At 43.9% G+C, this 21,800-nt stretch overlaps 3 protein-coding genes across 6 annotated transcripts in view; 2 read left to right on the top strand and 1 right to left on the bottom strand.

The window, feature by feature from the left end:
• The window catches only part of rgs7b (regulator of G protein signaling 7b), a 110,374-nt gene extending 106,510 nt beyond the window's left edge, over window positions 1-3,864 (top strand). For 2 of the 3 annotated variants that reach the window (XM_020047221.3, XM_029120565.2), the window contains 4 exons: window positions 221-407; window positions 881-970; window positions 1,645-1,681; window positions 2,107-3,864. In XM_020047221.3, coding sequence (XP_019902780.2) covers window positions 221-407; window positions 881-970; window positions 1,645-1,665 — 298 coding nt within the window. In that variant the 3' untranslated portion in view covers window positions 1,666-1,681; window positions 2,107-3,864. Of the gene's footprint in view, window positions 1-220; window positions 408-880; window positions 971-1,644; window positions 1,682-1,976 lie in introns of all 3 variants that reach the window. The other variant, XM_029120564.2, reaches the window with a different exon arrangement.
• A 1,552-nt stretch (window positions 3,865-5,416) lies between these two features.
• On the top strand, window positions 5,417-16,306 carry grem2b (gremlin 2, DAN family BMP antagonist b). The gene is made up of 2 exons (XM_010895875.5): window positions 5,417-6,157; window positions 14,443-16,306. The coding sequence occupies exon 2, from the start codon at window positions 14,444-14,446 to the stop codon at window positions 14,945-14,947; it is 504 nt and encodes a 167-aa protein (XP_010894177.1). The 5' UTR covers window positions 5,417-6,157; window position 14,443; the 3' UTR covers window positions 14,948-16,306.
• Window positions 16,307-16,961: 655 nt separating this feature from the next.
• Window positions 16,962-21,800, bottom strand: part of fmn2b (formin 2b) — a 52,086-nt gene continuing 47,247 nt past the window's right edge. For both annotated transcript variants that reach the window (XM_034292760.1, XM_013134178.4), the window contains 2 exons: window positions 18,396-18,477; window positions 16,962-18,284 (listed from right to left, as the gene is read on the bottom strand). In XM_034292760.1, coding sequence (XP_034148651.1) covers window positions 18,258-18,284; window positions 18,396-18,477 — 109 coding nt within the window. In that variant the 3' untranslated portion in view covers window positions 16,962-18,257. The remainder of the gene's footprint in view (window positions 18,285-18,395; window positions 18,478-21,800) is intronic.

Here is a 21,800-nt window from a genome sequence, read left to right as displayed (position 1 = left end):
AGGAATTTAATTAGCTCTCTGCTTCCCTCTGGTGGACATATAATGGATGTAGTTTTAGCCTATGGTGTTTTAACATAGATTTTAGACGGCATTAACATATATATATATATATATATATTATTGGCAAAGCTATTTTTACACTTGAAATGTGCTTTATTCAAGTAATAATAACAATGTAGTATGATAATTTAATGTGTGTGCGCGTCCATATTTCATCCAGGTTTTGGCTGGCGGTGCAGGAGGTGAAAAAGAGGCCTATCCGGGAGGTGCCTACGCGTGTTCAGGAGATCTGGCTGGAGTTCCTGGCCCCAGGGGCCCCCAGTGCAATCAACGTTGACTCCAAGAGCTACGACAAAACCACGCAGAATGTCAAGGACCCCGGACGATATGCATTTGAGGACGCTCAGGTCTGCACTGTGTAGCGGTATTCCATATAGTGTGTGTGCATCTTTGTGTTATTTGCCCAATACCAGTGTTCCCAACCTAGGTGGTAAGCTCCTAATTTGTCCCCTAAAGACAGGTGGTCAGTCCATTACAGACAGCTTGTAAAATTCCACGGCAGACAAGTTTAAGAAAACAGACTATAGCTGGCTAGTTGAAAAGCAGTTTTTTTTTTTTTATTGAACTAGAAGGATACCTAGCTAACCATAAAGTTAACAGCTCCTCCTGTTGTCTGAGAAATAGCCGGCAAAGTATTTGATATTGAACAGTACCACTGAGCGGGCAGAGCATGTTATTCTCATGGTCTCTTTTATATGGTAGAGTTGTTGTGTTTCACATGGAGTGGTAGCTGTGTTTTATATGCAGCAGTAGGTATGTTTTAAATGTGGGGGTAATTGTGTGTTATCCTGCTTGCAGTCATTTATCTTGTCTGTTTCAGGAGCACATCTACAAGCTGATGAAGAGTGATTCATACAGCCGTTTCATCCGCTCCAATGCCTACCAGGAGCTTCTGCAGGCCAAGAAAAAGGTAAACTGCTTGCTGAGGATGATCAAAACTGATGTCTTATTTGGAGTCATGTCTGTCTGGAGGATTAACAAATAGATGGATTGAGTGGATGGATGTACAATCACTGTAACCAACGCTAACAATCACTGTAGCCAACGCTAACAATCACTGTAGCCAACGCTAACAATCACTGTAGCCAACGCTAACAATCACTGTAGCCAACGCTAACAATCACTGTAGCCAACGCTAACAATCACTGTAGCCAACGCTAACAATCACTGTAGCCAACGCTAACAATCACTGTAGCCAGTGCTAACAAACAATCACTTTAGCCAATACCTAAAATCACTGTAGCCAGTGCTAACAATCACTGTAGCCAGTGCTAACAATCACTGTAGCCAGTGCTAACAATCACTGTAGCCAGTGCTAACAATCACTGTAGCCAGTGCTATCAAGCACTGTAGCCAACATCAGCAATCATTAGACACCCTCAGAACAGTCTTGTTTTAAACATGTACCTTTATGTTGCTTTATGAGGGGAAAAATATACTTTAAGACTGATTCCCCTCTCCAGTCTCGTTTATGATTTACAGCGATCTACTTGGTTATGTCAACTATGTGCAGACTAGCATTTATTTTTTATTAATCACAAAATGTCAACTGAATGTTGATCTTGTTTCTGTTGTTGTCCACAGAAAAGTAAGAATTTATTCTGAGGGATTCCACCTCCAGGTAAATATGACCCTAACTTTTGACCTCTGGCATACCTAGGGCCTCGGCTATTAATCAGGCAAAAGCACCATTTTCATAAAATCCACGCAAAGTGTGAACGTTAGCTTGAGAGTGTTTGTACAGGTACACGCAACCATGTGAACAGCATCATATAATGGACTGAAAAGAACTGCTAGGGTCCCTTGTAGCTCACTTTTAGAGAAGCGTGGCGCCTGTAACGCCAGGGTTGCCAGATCGATCCCTGTGTGAACTGCGTAAGAAATCCTCCTTTTTTTGGGTTTTGTGTCCTGTTCAGGTGACATCATTTCGATGGGGCTAATCAGTCTTGTGCCATCACACTGAAACACTGTAAAGCCAGTAAGAGGAGAGCGGACCACCTCATTTGTACATTCATATAGTCTGCTGTCTGTCCTGTCCACTCCCAGGATCCCCCGGCAGACAGAGAGCAGACCAGGTGTTGCATGTCCAACCAACCGACAGAGTTGATATCAGACATTTTTTATTTCGACGTGTTTGGTCTCCCACCGAAGTGTGTGATCACGGCATCTTGGACTTTTTAACGGACATTGAGGTGAACTCACAAATGCCTTTAAAGAACGCCACCCTGTCCTGATGAACACGCCTGTAGTTACTCACCCACTGGATCTCTGTGTGTCCAACTCCATCGCAAGCTGGGAATACTGTGTCATACATGTCGAAAACACGCTAAAATGAATCTTTCGCATCGAGAAATATCTTCTGCCTAGGAACTTCCGATCTTCATCTTATCGACTACACTAGTAGATGTATGTATGCATTCTAATGTTATGTCACAGTTTGATTTGCCTTGTGTTGCACTACAGATATCAGAGTTTACCGCCGCATCTGTAATTAGCCACTGCAGAAGAGGGAGAAACATTGTCTTTGTGTGATTCCCAAATGGCACCCTAATAGTTGTACACTTGTGCATGCTGCTTTTGACCAGAACCGGTGAGAAGTAATGCACTCCAGAGGGAGTAGAGTGCCATTTGGGACGCACGGTTTGTCTACTAGTGTCTTAATGTCTCTGTCGCTGTCTCATTTTATACCATATTTAAAGACACGTTTTACACTCATTGACTGTATCTACTGAAGCTACATTGACTGTGCTATATGGATTATGTTATGTTTTTATAAATATGATACTCACATTTCTGTAACATTTTATTTGAAGGGTACCTACATGAAAAAATAAGATTTCGTTTACCTGATATGCATTAGCCATAACCCAAACCTTAAGCCATGAATGCTTTATATATGGGTTATAAATGTGTCACAATGTCCATTTGCAGGTATCTTTAAAATAAAGTGTTACCCATATTTCTGTGAATGTCTCTCAGAGCTTTAGGCCCTCTGCTATAGGACCAAGCTGATCTCCGATCTCGTCAGGATGCGAAAACACCTGGATTTAATCAAGATTTTTAAAAAAATTAAATGGACCAGAATTTTTTTTTTTTTCCCTCAACTGGGACATTATATTCCGATTGATCTAACGTGAGGTAATATTGGACTCATGTTAGTGTCACTCGTTAACCATCGTCATTACCTCACTATTCTATGCGAGAATCGTGGGAAGTGTTTTATCTGGATTAGGGCCAGGAGTTTTGCTGTCCCCAAACCTAGCTCCTTACTCAGCCCTGTCCAGCAAAACCCCTGGCCCTAATGTGGAACAATGGCGTGTATGTGGGGACAAGATGCAATAGTTCAGAGTCCTATTGTGATCCTGGTAATGCCTACCAGTCAGATTCTGCTACCAGTCCGATTCTCACGACCTAAATTGGACCAACATAAAGAATAAGGGCACTTTAGAAATGTTTTTACCTGGTCATAACATGCGTTCTCATCCTGATCTTGTCTACATTCCAGTCTACTTCATGTCAAGAAAAAATTGCCACAATCATAATATAGACAATATCAGGACAACGAACGCTTGCTAGCGACAAGTATAAACGAGGCTTCTGTTATTTCTTCTGTTTACTTTGGCCTTTAGGAACTACTACAACTAAGATCCAAAGAATGTTGTAGTCATGTGGTATGGGTGTCTCCTATACATGCCGCTCACCAATCACCCCAACCCGGTTGTTACTGTTAGAAAACAAGAGATGAAGTGTGATTCTGTAAATACATTCCAAAACAAAATAAAGAAGAAAACCATTCAGACCAATTATGAGTTGTTTTGACGAAGTGCTTGTGGTGAGGATGGCGATGTTCGGTTTATATGTAGTCGTTCCAGATTCCTCTGAGTTTGGGATTGGATGCTGTGGCTCTAGACAAGGGCACGGACAGAGCGGTTGAAAGGTCTTCCAATGCATCACTGACTCCGCATGCTCAGAGAAGGGCTGTGGAAGAAGGGGTGGTTTGACACGTCTGTATCATCTACAGGCGACTCTAATTCGACTGAAGCTTCTGATTATTGAATTATTAGCTCAGATTTACTTATGGAGTAACATTTGCTTGTAATGTGCTAACCAGGGACAGATCTAGTCCAGGACATGACGCCATGAACCAGGACATCTGGTGGCGACATAAACAGGCTTTGTGCCTTGATACCTACATCACACTACAGTGTTGAGCTTCTGCATTATAGACTCAAGCCTTAACAGTTGTTTTATTGCATGATGGGTGATCATGAACAGAAAGAAGGTCATAGTTGTTCTGATTGCTGGGCTGCTGGAGAGGGCAGGAGTTGATGTGGACGAGATAAATCATTTTAATTAATTTAAAATGTACATGTGTAAACTAGAGGTTGGCAGGGGAACTATAAGGAGTGAAATACCACCTCGGGCCACTAGATGGCTCCAGACATCCTCTAGTTCTTCGCTACATGGCGCTTGGTGAGTCCATTTCACAGGAGTAACATTTAAATGGATGATAATTGTTTTGTTTTATTGAGATAAACTCTATACATTATCTATCTGTAGATGGTGCTTACTGTTAACATTTGTTAGTACTATTTATTAACCAAGAAAACTCTCAGTAGTGTTTCAGTAGTGTAGACAAACCATTAAATAAATTGACATAACAAAGTGTACAATAGTCTGTGTATTAAGGGACCCGTTTTGAGACATGAGGACCAAATTACTTCAGCACCGGCATTTGATGTGTAAAAATGACTTTCGATCTACAAAGCCACACAAAAAACCTTTAGACACTTAGAAACCTAGAGAGTAAATTCAGCCCTTAAAGTGTTCAATAAAAGTCTGTTTTTAAACCCACTCTCCATCTGTGATGTTCAAATAAGACTGTGCTTTAGTGATCTCCCTCATCCTCCTTGCCGGGTAGCAAGTAGGAGGCCAGCCACACCGGGAGCCACTGGGAAAGTGTTGCAGCGCGTTTGTGTGTGTGTGTGTGTGTGTGTGGTGTGTGTGTGTGCACATGTTCTTGCGTGTGTGTGTGGTGTATATGTGTGTGTGTGTGTGTGTGTGTGTGCATGCACATGTGCTTGCGTGTGTGTGTGTGTGTGTGCGTGGTGCGTGTGTGTGTGTGTGTGTGTGTGCGTGCACATGTGCTTGCGTGTGTGTGTGTGGTGCGTATGTGTGTGTGTCAACTGGGCTCTGCTGGATTGAGTAAGAATGTAAGGGGGGAGAGTGAAGAGAAGAGACGGAGTGGGAGGCTACACGGTTTGTATGTGTGTGTGTGTGTGTGTGTGTGTGAGAGAGAGAGAGAGAGAGAGAGAGAGAGGGAGGGCTAGGCTTGGCGTGATTTGTTTAGTGATGGTAGCCAATGGAAATGCTGCTGGGTGATAACATCCACATGCGGGTGACAGAGAGGAGCCAGAACACAGAGAGACGGACCTTAACTCCAGAACCACAGAGAGACGGACCTCAACACCAGATCCACAGAGAGACGGACCTCAACACCAGATCCACAGAGAGACGGACCTCAACACCAGAACCACAGAGAGACGTACCTTAACTCCAGGACCGCAGAGACACAGCGAGGCAGACACTCACTCCAGAACCACAAAGACAGACCTTGTCTCCAGAAATACAGACAGACCCTAACTCCAGAACCACAGGTTGACAGACCCTAACTTCAGAACCACAGACAGGGGAGACAGACCCTAAGTCCAGAGCTACAGACAGGGGAGACAGACCATAAGTCCAGAGCTACTGACAGGGGAGACAGACCCTAACTCCAGAGCTACAGACAGGCGAGACAGACACTAACTCCAGCACTTCAGGCTGACAGTGAGACAGAGAAATTGCCCATGGGCATCAGTCTAGTACCTTCACTGGAACCCCAAACATACCGGCACACAGAAGACAGTACAGAGCAGCGGAAGGACCATCTGAAAGACAAGTCTCTGGACAGACCACGGGCGAGGCACACACACCAGTCAGACCAGCAGAGACATCTCAGCGGAGACCAGCTCTAATCGAGCTCTGCCCCCTCTGGAATAATCGCCTCTAACGGCGAGGTTGGCCCACGCGTCGACAACACAGAACCAGGCAGCAGGTAAAGTCTCCAGGTCAATTCTCTCCTTCATTGTATCACATGGAGGACAAATGACCAGGACACCGCTCACCTCATTCTGGGTGGGGTTAGGGGGGTTACGCTCATCTCCTCGAGTTAGATCCACCATCATCACTTTGGCGTCCTATGAACCCTGCTATAGCAATGTATGTAGTGTCTTCATTTGGGTATCCACTCACTTTTTATTCAGAAAAGTGAAAGCAGACCTGAGAGGTGGGTCGCCCTGATAGTAGTGGTAGGTTTTATACAGTACCCAACACCAGTGCGTTAGTAATTTTATATTTTCATAACAAAGACCAATCTGGTAGTACTTGAAGCTTTCATTCAGTAACCAAGACCAGTCCAGTAGTAGCTGACAATTTTGTTACAGTACCTTGACCAATCCGGTAATAGCTGTTGGTTTTATATAGTACCCAAGACCAGTCTGTGAGTTAAACTAACCATTGGAAACAGAGCTACTGCGTGAATACTGCAATGCAGGTTTGATTAAATTGAGCCCTCAATGCTCTGGGCAACGTTTACAGTTCCTGAACAGACATTCGATATGACGTAAGTGATCGGCTTAGTGATTTCTCACAGAGTTGGTGATGGCTCCAGCCAGCACTGTTAGCTTGTTTGGTATTGAGGACTTTAAAAGAAAATCTGGTTTAAAAAAAATTATAATCCAGTGACATCCACAAAGGTGTGTTATTGCTTTCCTCAAATTCAAAATCAGCAGAACCACAAAACGTCAAAACTAGTCAGAAACCAAATCCCCTTTTTTCACAGTACATTTACACGTATCCAGAGTTGTCTTTGATGTGATAATGCAACTAGAGACAACATTTAAATAAGAAACACACTAACTCTATAGTTGGCACAGGTTTTCATTACTAATAATTATACGGTTTGACTACTAATAAGATGGCAAAAAGATTGCACTACTAGGTTTTCACTGCAAAAAAATGGCACAGGTTTTAAATAGATTAGATTAGATTTAATTAAACTTTATTGTCATTGAACAAGTACAAGTACAGTAAAACAAAATGCAATTAGCATCTAACCAGAAGTGCAAATAGAAGAGGGCAGAAAATGTACAAGTATTAAGTATATGTATATTACAACTGGAATGTATAGATGTGCATATAGCTTAAATACAGCAGAAAATCAGTACATTAAATGATAACTAATATTGATCAGAATGTGTTGTTTCCAAAATACATGTTCACACTCTTTAATCCAGTAGCAGATCGTTGTATCCAGTGATATTCAGCCTTTTGTAGTGGTGAAGAGTGTGAACTCTAACCCTGACTCTATTGAGGATTTGTTGAGTTAATATGTTTTCTTAAGATTACAAAGTGGCGTTGTGGTTAATTAAAGGTTTACATACCAGTTTTGGTGCCAAAATAAGGTTGCATCCCAAACGAGCACCCTATTTAGTGCATTAGGTTTGACCAGGGAGCGTGGGGTAGGGTACTACAGTCCACTACTCCTGGGACAAAGACTAATTAAGGACTGGCTGTATCATGTGGCCTTCAACAATAACATTGTAGTAAAGTTCCAGCAGAATGAAAGAAGGGGTGAGTTGAATTTGTCCACTGGGCCATTGAAGAGGAAATGTCCAATCTGTTGGCAAAGGAAGTGTCCAGTTTGCTGCTCCTAGAGTAAGTGTCCGATCTGCTTGTGAAATGGTCTGCTTATAGCGGAGTTGTTTCATGTCAATTGTTGGTAGTCTATTAGTAAAATAGAAAAATAACCTTGAGTGAAAATCCAAGCAGCAACAGCAGCAACTGAAAAGAAATTGAAGCCAAACAGATGCATTTTTCTAAGGTAGATCAGATGTGAGTTAGGGGACAGATGAGAATGATTCAGGAGAAGTACTCCCAAATATGCATCTAGTCCCCATGCATGTATTAGACTGTTAGACAGTAAACTGACTGCTGGAAAAAGAGCTACTGTGTAAACACAGTATGAAAATGACCACTGTGTTTCTGACGCTACAGACCTTTCTGTTCTAAGCTACCTCACCCTAAGTTAAATCTTACAACGCAACACACTTTTTCACAAGGCTCTGGTTGCTCTGGAATCTGGATGTGTCTGGATGTAAACTTGTTGTTAGATGGGTCTCCATCCTGAGTGTAGTCTATGGACCAAAACTGTAATCCCTTATTCACGTTTATTGTACGTTATTCGGACTGAAAGAAATGCTCACTCTTTCAGGGATTTCTGTTTTTGTTTTGCTAGCTGCGGTGAAAGTTTGTTTAGAGATAATTAAATCACTGATTACAATTTTTCTTTGCCATACACATCCCACTGAACATCAACTTTTACTTTCTATCCTACCTTAAGTAGTTCTGGTACTAACAAATCCAAAAGACATCAGAGTTCCTCTGAAAGCAGCGCCAGCTCCAACCCACCACTGAGCCGTGTACACAGACAAGACTTGCTGGACTGGGTGTCTACAGGGGACTCTCATGGCAGACAGAGGTAGAACTCCAGCAGATCCAGAATATCCCACCCTGATCCTCCCTGGCAGACAGCCCGGCAGACCAAACCAGAGCCAGGCAAACGCTAGGGAGGAGGATGGACTGAGGCAGGCAGGGAGGCAAGAAAAGACAGACAGGCAGGGAGGCTGAGGGGCCGACGGGGAGGAAAGAAATGGAGGGAGGGAGGACAGGAGCAGAAAAAAACCCAGTCTTGTTTGCCTCAGTAATATATCATATCTCCATCTGACAGACTAGTGGTGTTATCCCTTCTAGGCGCCTCGCTGCCTCTTGTAAAATTAAAAGCGGGAATTTGTATTTCAGACCCTTGGCTACCATCTCACCATTGTTCTGCACACTTTCCCATGCTGATCCCAGATAGCTCCTGGCCTTCTGACAGAGACAGTGCTATCTGGGACAAGGGAGTTGTGTGTGGCCGATCGCGTAGCTGTTAGGTGAACCTGGTCACCCACTAACCTTGTCCTCTAGACCATGGGGCTCCAGTGTTCCAGTGTTTGTCTTTCCGTGCCGCTGGCTGGTTTACCCAGGGAGATAAGCCTCTGAGGGGACACCTTGGGTCCGACCAGCCCAGCGCAGTGGCCAGGCCCCAGAGACACCGTGCGTCGGGTCGGCTGAACTGGCCTGGTGGGGGCTGTTTGGCCTACAGGCACCAGGGGCCATTTGCCATTCTGCCCCTCTGTGAAATCCTCCCGTGTCTCTGTTGAACGAGCACACGGCCCACTGCAGCTCCCATCAGCCCCTCGTCTCTGAGCGAAACCGAAGAGGTCAGGAGTCCGTGGGCCTCGGCCCGCACTGCCTGGGGCCTGGTGTTTCGCTCAGACCACAGAGGGGGTTGATTTGGCTAAGTAGCTGAGAATCTCTGTTTGAAACTGAACAGCAACAGTGGTGGGGCAAAATTAGGGCTATCGCTCAGCTGGTGGCAATTATCAAGCGCAGCGGGAAGAGGTTGTGTGTGAAAACGGTGTATTGTGGCCTGCACCGATGAGCCCATGTTCACACAGCCCCAAGCTATGCTGTACCAACCACATGTTTCCTTAAACAGCTTGACGTGTTGTTTTTGTAGCCAATGGACTGCAGGCGGGGTAACTGCTATTGTGTAAATGTTGTGTTCACGCTCCATAGGCAAACGTCAAGGTTTCAGACCACCACCTGTTGGGTCATTCTTGCGGAACATTTATTAACACAAGCAGATATACACACAGTATAGAGTTCATTTTCTATGGGGATAAAGTGTATTACATTAGAAATGTATTATTTGATAATCGTAAGGTAAATATCAGATTTAATATAGTAAATATAAAGATTTTAGCATAGTGCTCTATGAACACTGTACTGTAGCACAATGGACTACATCACTTCCTGTGAATCCTGTGCGCCCTGTGGAAAGGAGGTGTATTCCCTATGAACATCATGTCCCCTAAGGACTTGAGCTGGAGTGCTGTCTATGACAAATCTCTCTATAGATTGCATGGCACTTAACCTCACTTTTCCCCCTGGTCATTGCTGTAAAAGAATGTGTTCTCGAATACCTTAAAATGAGAGTACACATGTGTATAGTACTACTCTTATTGTGAAATAATTCTATATGTAATTCTATAATAAGGATTAATCACATATAGATAATATACTGTATCTACAACAAAATTATATATACTGACTAATTATATATGTATAATTAACGATTAAAATACTATAAATGTTCATTGGAATCACATTCATACATACTTGTACTTGGTATGATGATGTTGTTTGTAAGCAACATAGAATGAAGAATATCACATTTAAGTAGAACAAGGATTAATAATGGACATATCTGCTGTCTCTTTAAGATGTCTCTTCCTCAGACAGGCGACCAGTCAGGGAATAAGCCAGTCAGACAGTCAGTCCAAAATGGTCCCATGTGGTAAGGGTGAACCCAAGGGTCAGAGTTCAGTTGCCATCACAGCAGATCACGGTTGGGAAAAGTAGAGGTCATGTCACTCTAGCCTGTGAGGTCAACAACTCAAGGGAAAAGGCCAGAGGTCAAGCAGAACACACACCTTTGTATGGTTCTGACGCTTCATACCCGGTTACATTCCAGATTGCTTTTGTCTCTCCCTGAAGAGCAGAACTGGTTAATACATTACTATTGCTACTGTCCAGGACAACGGTTTTAGCGGAGCCTCATTTTTCATGGACTTCACATTAATGTTAAACCTGTGTATTAATAACAGACTTAAAGAGGGTTCCCTCCCTCTCTCTGCCATCCTTATTGTGAACCATCATTTGATTCATAATGAGACTGATGTGAGGGCACTGCGGGGGTTAGTATTATACCTGTTTAACAGAGGTCACCAGCCAGACAGAGGGAGACTTCGACAGGCCCTACATTTCTTATATCATCCTCACTTCTAACTGGACCCATTGATTCCTGCAGTTAATTGGCCTTCTAGGTCCTAATCTTGACCCCAGCACGTCTGTTTGATCTGATCACAACACGTCGTTTAATCGTTTCCAAATGTACAGTATGGACAATCAGAAACATGAGCAAGATCAGGATGAGGGCAGCTTGTTAGGGCCTAGTGTAAACAGGGCTTTACTTGGTCCCAGTGGAGAAAACTGCCCTGACAGAAAAAGTATACATTTTACAATAGCTTGGCTTGAGATCAAGACAAATATGTATAGCCCTATTTGATTTTGTGATTAATTCTGGGAAATGCTTACTTTGTTTACTTTAAATAACTATGAACTGTATGGTTATTCTAGTTTAACAAAACATTTCAGAGAGAGGGAGAGGGAGAGAGAGAGTTAGAGAGCGAGAGACCGAGAGCACTTAATCATATTTTCTGCGTGTGGATCCGGTGGTCTGCTGTGCTCAGTGAGAAAGAGTGACAAATTAGAGTTAATAATCTGCCTCTTCCTGTCCTCAATGGAACAATGTGAAACTGTTGGATAAAGTTGGGGGTCCCCAGCAATCAAACCCCTTTATTGCTATCAGGGGAGGGAGAGAGAGTGTGTGAGATTCTTAACAGTACCACATTTAGGGAGTGAAAAATACCGCTTTTTTGAGAAGAAGTTTAATAAAGTTTGAGACTAAAAGCCATGTCTTTGTCGATTACCATTAGCTCAGTATATGTAACGTCATACTGATATGGAACTCCTAAATATTAAATTGTATATACAGCTCTGGAAAGAATTAAGAGACCACTATACCTTTTTCTTTCCTTTCCATAAAAATTGAAAAGGAAAGTTTTGAGTGAAGAACAGAAGTGCTCAATTTGCAGTGGGCTTTTAATTTTAACCCTTCTATTCCTCACTCAAAACCTTCCTTTTCTATAAATTTTGGAAAGGAAAGAAAAAGGTGCAGGGGGGGTGTTATATATATATATATTTTTTTTTTTTTTGATGAACTGACATTGATTTTGAAAATATGACTGATCATGCAAAAAATAAAAAATTGATTTTATGATAGTGATCATATGAAACCATTTATTATAACATAGTTGTCTGGCTCCTTTTTAAATCATAATGATAACAGAAATCACCAAAATGGGCCTGATCAAAAGTTTACATACCCTTCTTGACCCTTGCACACTAATTTGGAGTGATAAGACCAGAAAAAAGCTCTATGGTCACAACTATGTTTGGAGAGGGGTCAACAAGGCCTATAGTGAACAGAATACCATCCCTACTGTGAAGCATGGTGGTGGCTCACTAATGTTTTGGGGGTCTGAGCTCTAAAGGCACAGGGAATTGAGCCACTCTGGGGAGATCTCAAATGTGCAGTTCATGCAAGACGACCAAAGACTTTGCAAGACCTGGAGGCATTTTACCAAGACAAATAGGCAGATATACCACCTGCAAGAATTCGGGGCCTCATAGACAACTATTACAAAAGACTGCACGCTGTGATTGATGCTAAAGGGGGGCAATACACATTATTAAGAATTAAGGGTATGCAGACTTTTGAACAGGTGTCAGTTCATTTGTTGCTATGTTTTATTTTATGATTGTGCCATTCTGTTATGACCTACTGATGAATCCCATCAAAAATAAAAGACATGTTTTGCCTGCTCACTAATGTTTTCTTAACAAATGGTACATATATTAACAATTCTCCAAGGGAATGGAAACTTTTGAGCACAACTGTACATTCATTTATCACCTGAATAATAATAATTTATCCCTACCCAAACATTATTTCATCCTTTTCCAATTGGGTTCACATCCTCTTCCAATTGGGTTCACATCCTCTTCCCATTGGGTTAACATCCTCTTCCCAGTGGGTTAACATCCTCTTCCCAGTGGGTTAACATCCTCTTCCCAGTGGGTTAACATCCTTTTTCCATTGGGTTCACATCCTCTTCCCAGTGGGTTCACATCCTCTTCCCATTGGGTTCACATCCTCTTCCCATAGGGTTCACGTCCTCTTCCCATCCTTCCCTCCCCATATAATCTCTCCTTTTGACCTGGTCCTTTGATGTCTGATTTAAAATATTTGAATGCACTAATCGTATGTTTTTACATATTGCAGTTCACTCCCTGTAGGCCCATTCCTCAAGTAAGATGTCCTTGAGTGTCCCCAAAATAAAATCTATTATTAATATTATAATTGATGTTTATTTTCATTTAGTTTTTGCTTTACTAATGCAACTATGGCTTAATAAAGTACATTTGGTCAGCGGCTGACAAATGAATATCCAGATCTCTATACATGATTTACCATTTGGATTCTCTACAACAGTGTGTGTACCCAGACCAAGAGAAACCCAGACTTCATTCCTGAGATCTCCGAAAAGGGCTCCAAGTCTGTTCCAAATGACACCCTATTCCCCCCAGAGTGCACTACTTTTCTATATCCATACTACCGGCCCAGCATGGCCTACACAGCCGTTGGAGTTGGAACGAGGCCGGCTTTGATGATGATGGTCTAAAGCGTCAGTCAGGAAGACACATTATAGTCATTCTACGCCAAGTAACCATTTCCCCCGGGGGGTTGTCCAACGAGCAGCAATAATGGAGAACTATAATGATGATGTAATGCAGAATGAACATGTCCCCCTCTGAATTCCCACAGGACCGTGGTCAGAAGCCATGCACTTCATACAGTAATAGACTGTTTGCTGCAGCTTAGGATGAATGGCCCAAGATTTATTTCAATCCAAGGACACAAATTAAACAGGGAAAGTATGCACAAAATTCAAATACATAGATATTTTGCATAATCCAAATGCAAGCAGAGTACGCTTCCATTACATTAATAACATCCCATCAGACTAGCTGAAAGAAATACGGATCTAACGTATGAAAATAGTTAGGGTCAACATTGAGATTAGTTATTTAAAAAATGATATAGCCACTCAAACGATATACGATTTACCAGAAGTCTTTCTGTACTGTCTGTAGTTATAGTATAAGATGTGTTCTGTTTTTAGTTACCGTGCACTTTATATATGGTCCTAAAGAGGTCACCTACAGATCCTTCAGGCCTAGAGATATTTACAGACACTATGCCCCTAAAGCCCTAAGCACATCCTTTAGCAGATACTGCCCGCGTAGCCCTACACAATTCCCCCAGCCTAGACACCTCCCCTACTCCCAAACATGTTCCCCAGCCCAGACACCTATTCTACGCCTAGACACTTTCCCCAGCCCCTACTCCCAAAGATGTTCCCCAACCCAGAGAGTTCTCCTATCCCCAGACAGTGTCCCAAAAACCTGGTAATCAATGTTTTATTGAAGGCTAATAAAAGCCAAAATCTCCAGGTTGTCTGATGTTCACCTGTCTCTCTCTCCCCCTCTCAGGATGTACAGACAGTTTGTGTTATCGCTCCTGCTTGCAGGCGTCCTGTGTGCAGTGGGCGGTGACACTCGCAAGACCCGCCCCCAGGGCTCCATCCCCTCCCCATTCAAAGGGAATGGCAACACCTCCGACCGACGCGCCCGCAAACAGGAAGTGCTGGCCTCCAGCCAGGAAGCTCTGGTCGTCACAGAGAGGAAGTACCTGAAGAGCGACTGGTGCAAAACCCAACCCCTCCGGCAGACGGTCAGCGAGGAGGGGTGCCTGAGCCGTACGGTCATCAACCGGTTCTGCTACGGCCAGTGTAACTCCTTCTACATCCCACGGCACGTTAAGAAAGAGCAAGAATCATTCCAGTCCTGTGCTTTCTGCCGGCCGCAGAGGTTCACCACGCTGACCGTGGAGCTGGACTGTCCTGACCTTCAGCCTCCCTTTCGGCACCGAAAGATCCAAAGGGTCAAACAGTGTCGCTGTATATCGGTCTCCGTCAGTGACTCCGGCAGACAGTGACACTTGCCTCTGGCGTCATCTTGAATCACTGTTTATCTTGTACAGTCCCAACATACAGACATTCCTTTTCGCCTTGTGAGAGGCTGATTCATGAGAGTAGAGTTACAGTAGGGTGACAACTCACAGAATGACTTCATCGGGGGCCTAGTTGAAACACGACGTATGGCCCCCCTACAAACGGAGGAACGCCAATAAGTGCGCGTGACTCGACACAGCCCGAGGACTGCCATTTCAGCCAATCTCAGACCCACCTCACCCGCCCTGTACCGAATCCTAGCTGCTTAGAAATCAACCACACAGCTGTAGCCTTAGAGAACACTACCTGCTCATCACCAAGCTGTAGGCTGGGCTGTTCCACAGGAGACTGCTACAGGGTTGTTGAATAGTCGCCAAATTCTCAGCGACACGAGTAACAAAGGCAACTTCACTAACAAAATGTACTGTGGGCCAGGGAACGTCCCAAATGTCAGAATGGGCCGACGCCACCCATTTCAAAGTCTATTCTTATTGTCATCAACGGCAAGCCAAGTTTTTCTTATGCCTGTCTGTAGACCCAAGGTTTGAGGACATTTCCTAAAAATCATCCCCTATTTCTATCCCCAGGTGAAACCAGAGGCTTTTTTTTTTTTTTTTATATGTTGATACTTCTTGGTAAATCTAGCTCTTTTGTTGCTCCAAACTATATTTAATGTGTAAAAGGTGTTCAATTCTCTTATAGGGGCTCAAGTGACAGCTAGACAGTGGTGTCACTCTATCTGGGCATCAGTGAATTCAAATCCCTGAAGTAGTCAAAAAAGATGTACTGCCCACAACAAAACCTATGAACAAATACCAACAACATTTCACCTAAATGCATTTTTTGTGTGCAGGAAAGGGGTAAATGAGTTAAGAGCTATACTTCATATTGCCCACAATTTACCAGGCGTTCCCTTGAATAATGTCCAGGCTTAGATCTGATTGTCTAAACAAGAGCAAGTCCTTAAAGGACGGCAGATCTCCAGGAACCAAGATAAAACCTACAGGACGGCAGACCTCCAAAAGTAGAGTTAAAACCTATAGGATGGCAGACCTCCAGTAAGAGGGTTGGGCAGTGCTGGCTTATGTAAACACAATCCTCTCAGATCTTCACAAGTATATATAGTATAGGGGTGGATTTTGGGACAGGGTCTGTAAATCAGATGAGGGGTTCAAGGGGACATGCTCTTGTTTGGGTTCTGTACCCATGGTGTCTGGGTCAAGCATCAGAGCAGCTGCATGCCCAAGGCTGTATATCACTGTCCAAATAAAAAAATATTAACAGACTCACTGAGCATCATACAGGATATCTATACCATGGTACATTACAAAATAAATGTATATATTTACAGAAATAAATTATATACCAAATCTATACTAACGTTGAATTAAATTTTGTCTTGTTTGTTATGAGTTGTGTTTTGAAAATGTCAGTAGTACTGACTGGTTACGTTCACTCAATTCCTGAAGGAAGCTCACGTCCAGAAGAGAACCACTTGAAATCTAATAAAATGCAGCATTTTATTCATCATTTTATTAATCATTTTAATGTAAATAAATCACACTGCCGCTTCCATGACAATCAATTTGATACAAATACATGAGAATAATAACACACCTTGTGACAACTCCAGGATCACGTAATGATTGAACACGCTTGGACGGAAAATAAAAATTTAACAAACGTTACATATAGAATTGAATACTACTTTACATACATTTACATGATAAAATCATAGAACAGCATTTTAAATATATTATTTTACTAACCAAGTCAAGTATTTTGACTTAGCTCAATGCAAATAAAAACATTTGATTGATGACATTCATCCAATTACATGTTATCAAACCAACACTACATTTCCCAGAACCCCATTATCTGTCCTCACACATACATGAGGTGTCACGTCATCATACTCCAGGCGAGTTAAAACAGAATAAATTAGTCATTTACAATTTATACCACATTGGCATTCATTTTGGCCAATACAAAAAAAACTATTGGCCTATCCAAAAATCTCTAGGTATTTGAAGTGCTGGTTGCGTCAGGTAGCTAGGAACGCCTTCCAGATCCCCATCCCCCCGGAACAGAAGTCACCACAGAGCCACAGAGCTTAGTGCTCTCTCTTTACCGACCAGCACGGACACAGCAAGCTCTTCTCCGCAGCAATCTGCTTCAGCTTCACATGGGATATCTAAATACAGGGGTTATTCTGTTGATTAAAGAAAATCCAAGCCGATACAGTATAGACTTGGACTAAACAAAACGATCTCCCCGTTCGTTACCCAGCCCCCAAAAAACTTGTCACCACATTTCAATTTAAAACGCTTGTTGGGAAAACTGTGGTTTTAGTTTGGGATTAAAGGCATGTATTATGACGAACATCTGAGTGACTGAACAACAACAACAACACTATTCCCCGTTGACAACATGTTGATGGTACTGTAGCCGGCCGTCCTCACAGGCACAGCGCCCCAAACGGCATACCGTTCCCTTCATAGTTCAACGCGACTGACATGGGAATAGGGCGGGCCGTGTTGTCCCCGGCTGTTCACAAACCACGCCTGTCGCAGAGCCGACACCAATCACGCGGTCTTCTCACGTCTCCCATGTGCCTCAAGTGATATTGCTTTGTAAAACACGTGTTGTAATGCGCTGGAATACTGCAAGAGGTGAGGTGTGTCATGATCGCAGGCCTTGAAACTGCACATGCAATGAAGACAAAGGACAGCTCGGTTTTCTCCTTGGAGCATAGACAGGGTATTCCTCGCCATATAAACATGTTTGGACATGGGAAAGACCATTCTTAATGCTCTATTTCTAGGCTGATCATAGACAACTCCTTTGACCAATCACTGGTAGAAGTTCCAGTGAGGTGATGACATCACATAACCTTTGACCCATTGACATTTCTCTCCTCTTCGTGATGGGATATTGAGGCGGGGGGGGGTGATATATGGTAGAAGACTGTTGAGCAAGCAGATTCACAGAGCAGGCTAGCCAACAGGAGGCTGACTCTTGTTTGGGGTAAAATGTGAAATGTCTTCAACGCCCCAAATGGAACCCTGTCTCTGAAATAGTGGCCTACTTTCAACCAGAGCCCTACAGATCCAGGTCAAAAGTAGTGCCCTATTTCAAAAAGTTTGCCTATTATGAGGCATATTGTTTTAGTTTTTAAGCCTTAGTGCTTTGTCTGCAGCAACACATGCTCTCCAACTTGGCTTTGTTGTTCACCAACCATTACATCACGTTCTCTCTCTCTCTCCTGGCGAGGAATTCAGGAAAACAACAGTCTCATATCTTCATGCCCAGCTTGGCTTTCTGTGAAATACAAATTGAAACATTTAGACAAAGGCAATGTGAAAAGCATCCACCGATATTCTGAAGTTCATCACAAGTAAGAGAATGAAAAGTTGAAGGAAAATAATTTACAATCCCCGATGCATGCTTGGGTTTCACACTGTAGGTAGCTTTTTCCTTGGCTTGTCGGAAACACTCCTCTGCCTTCTTTAGTCTGGTGAAACAAACAAAAACAAAATGCTGGGTCACAGTCTAGTCCAGGCTCCCCCCCAAAGTACACGATCACACGGTCTGGAGACCTTGTATCACCATGGCAGGTCCAAGCCCACCCTCAGCCCTGGCCACAGGCCTCATCACGGCGATGTCTGTCCTCATCTCTAGTGGCCTCCCCTCTGAGGCGAGGTATTGAAGGAAAAACAAAACTCTAGATCTGCAAAGACTCTAATGTCTAATGGGGTGGTTGTGATGCGCCGTGGCGCAAACAGAGTTTGGATACTTATCAAATATGGGTTTTCCTCGAGGAACAAGGTCAATTCAGCGCCTTTATAAATGGACTCACCCATTAAATTGCTCCAATTTTTCTTAAATCAACCATCTTTAGAGGTAACGCGATGCAGCTGGTTGTGGCGACCTGTGAGCCACGTGGACCATGGATCAGCAGAACACATTTGTTATAAGACCTCTACGAACCTCCTGCTTAAGAGGCAGATTTCACTCATGAGCACTTGGTAAAAAAACAACACTTAGGAACTTTCCAGACAGGAAATGTCTTCTGGTTCTTCTCTGACCATTTTGGAGGTAGCGCGCGGAACGGTTGAAAATAAAATGTTGTCACTCAACGGGACCACGGGGTAGGTACCTACTGTTTCGGAAGTTAACTGCAAAGCTCTCTAATCGAGGCCGGTGCCGCTGCGGTACCGAAGCCAGCACATGGTTGCGCCCCACGGCGGCCACCCCTTCAGCAGGGCTGTAACACACCCGGTCCGCCCAGCACGGTTCTGATCCCTGGCACCAGAGGTTACGGTCGGCTGCCACCGGAGCACCACGCCGCTGGGGGGCCGGGGGTGGCACGCCACGGCGCACCACAAACACCACTAATCTCTGCCTAATGCTCTCCCGGTACCAGCTCTTTCAGCCAGCCAGCCTCTCACCAACCGACACCGCCACGGGCTCCCGAGACGGTGAATGATCCAAACATGTGCAGGTCACAAGCGGTTTAAGCACCCTTAACAGAGCCAGCACCCTTAACAGAGCCTGCGTGATGCGTCGACACTGACAGTCATAGGACGTCCTACGGAGGTCAACAGCCACCTTTCAGAGACATGAACCCCACAGAAACACCTCCTCCCCAGGCTTTTGGACATATATGCCCCGGACCTCAATCAATCAGAATTGGCCTTGTCAGAAATTGCCAAACAAATATATGGGAGTAAGCTACGGAGTAAAATATTTGTCATTTTATTTCAGCGTCTGGTTCCTTGGCAGTTTTTTTCCCCCTCCTCATAAATCACAGTTGGTTATCTAACAACAACAGAGAGCATGTCGACAAAACCAGGACAGGCAAACCTTCCACACCAAGGCCATCGTACTGTTAAACGAACAGCCTCTCTGCCTCGCCTTTTAAGGCTGCTCTACAGTTAACATGCGTAGATCTAAACGCATGCGTGTGCAGTGGTAGGAGATGGACGTTTCCTTCCAGTAAAAGGACACCTTTAACTGTCCCAGTCCCACTCAACACAGGGTGATAGTGGTGTCATAAGAGCATGGGAAGTCTTATTCCTCTGTTCGAATTAGTTGTCCAGCAGTTGTTTAAGTAACCTTTGGCTACAGACATAGCAAGCTAGCAAGCCTTTTTTTAGCATCCGTCATCTCCACGATGACTAATGTATTACTTGCCTGTGTAAAATGCAACATTTTCCCAGTTTTATGTTGATTGAGTAAAGGCTTATTCACTCCCAAAAATCGGCTAAAAATAGAGTGGCATGTTTTTGTCACAGTGACAAAAAGCACAGCGGCTAATGAAGGTCGAGCTTGGCTCCGTTTCACCAGACTTCCTACACATTTTATTACAGCAGGGATCACACCAGGGGGCTTTCTACACAAAGACACTAGCAACGGGACTACAGACATGCGATGCACACAGGACAGTGGAGAGACCGACAGACCGACAGAAAAACAGGTCAGAGACCGAGAGACAGAGAAACGGGTGAGACCCTGACAGACAGAGAAACGGGTGAGAGACGGACATTGAGGTATGGGACACACAGTATGGTGAGAGTTGTCCTACTATTACCACCAAGGCTTCACACTCCTGTCTCCCCTCCCCTCCCCCCATAGTCTCCTCTTCCCTGTCTCAGCTGCTTGTCTGTAAACTTAAACAGGATATCATTAAGCAGAATATGCTGAATAATCGGTCAGGGTCGAGAATGAAAGTAGAGGGACAGAATGTCTCAAAGTCTGCGCGTGAATGCGTGTGTAAGGGGCAGGAGGGGGAAAATGAGACGCCTCCTTTTCACAGATTTTAATTGTAGTTTCATCTCTGGGGTTGGAAGTTTTAACTGATAGCCTGACACTCAATCTACCCACAACCACCCTCTCGCCTGCCAACAAGCCGTGCGGTTCCCCCTAACTACCGGAGGAGGGTGACTAGCCACCAAACAGATTTATTTATCAGCCAACACTCAACTCTAACACCTTCTTCCACCAAAGGAACAGGAGGATTAAAGAGGAGAGAACACAGTGCATTTTCCTAACCTCCAACCAACTGGAGATATGTTTTCTGGCAACACACACACATACACACTAATGCGTATGTTAGACTGTTCCTAACACATGGTCTGGTTTATTAGGAGATCACAAACATAATAGGACCCATCGCCCTGTACGGTTGAGAGGTCATGGGACCCATCGCCCAGTACAGGTGAGAGGTCATGGGACCCATCGCCCAGTACAGGTGAGAGGTCACGGGACCCATCGCCCAGTACAGGTGAGATGTCTGGGAGCCACTGATCAACAAAGCTCTAGAACACTAACATCAACAACCAGAAAAAAATAAGTACATTTTGACCATTTTAGTTTTGCTTTTCACTAGTTTAAGAAGGGGGAACAGAGCTGGAGGGAGTTAAAGGCCTGGAGGTGCACTTTGCATCTCCCAGTGTCAGGTTCTAACATGGCCTTGTGTCTCTCTACAGGGGCAAAGCCGATGTCGCCCGCTTTTCTGTTTCAGAACCTCCCCTCCCTCCCTCATTGTCCATTTCTCTCCGATTATCACTAGCTCTAGCAAATAGTACGGAGGGGGTCTTTCAGCGGTGAAGCTTCAGCAAGAGCAGTCACAGTTCCTCCAGGAGGTAGAGGAAGGTAAGTGGTCTCCTCCACCCAGGGAAGGTGCCTAGTTTGGGGTCAGGATCTCACTAATCCTCCAGAAACCTCTTTAGGGCAATAGCACTGCCTAACCCAATACCAGTTGATTATATGGGCCAGGATTTGTTTTAAAAGCTCTGAAGTATTTTAACAGCTAGACAGAAGTGAAGGTTGCAA

Source organism: Esox lucius, chromosome 6, assembly GCF_011004845.1.
Source record: "Esox lucius isolate fEsoLuc1 chromosome 6, fEsoLuc1.pri, whole genome shotgun sequence".
Lineage (NCBI taxonomy): Eukaryota > Metazoa > Chordata > Actinopteri > Esociformes > Esocidae > Esox > Esox lucius.
This window is presented reverse-complemented; position numbering and strand designations above follow the sequence as displayed.

Coding starts and splice junctions, on each gene's coding strand:
- grem2b (XM_010895875.5), top strand. CDS start 14,444: ATGTACAGACAGTTTGTGTTATCGCTCCTGCTTGCAGGCGTCCTGTGT.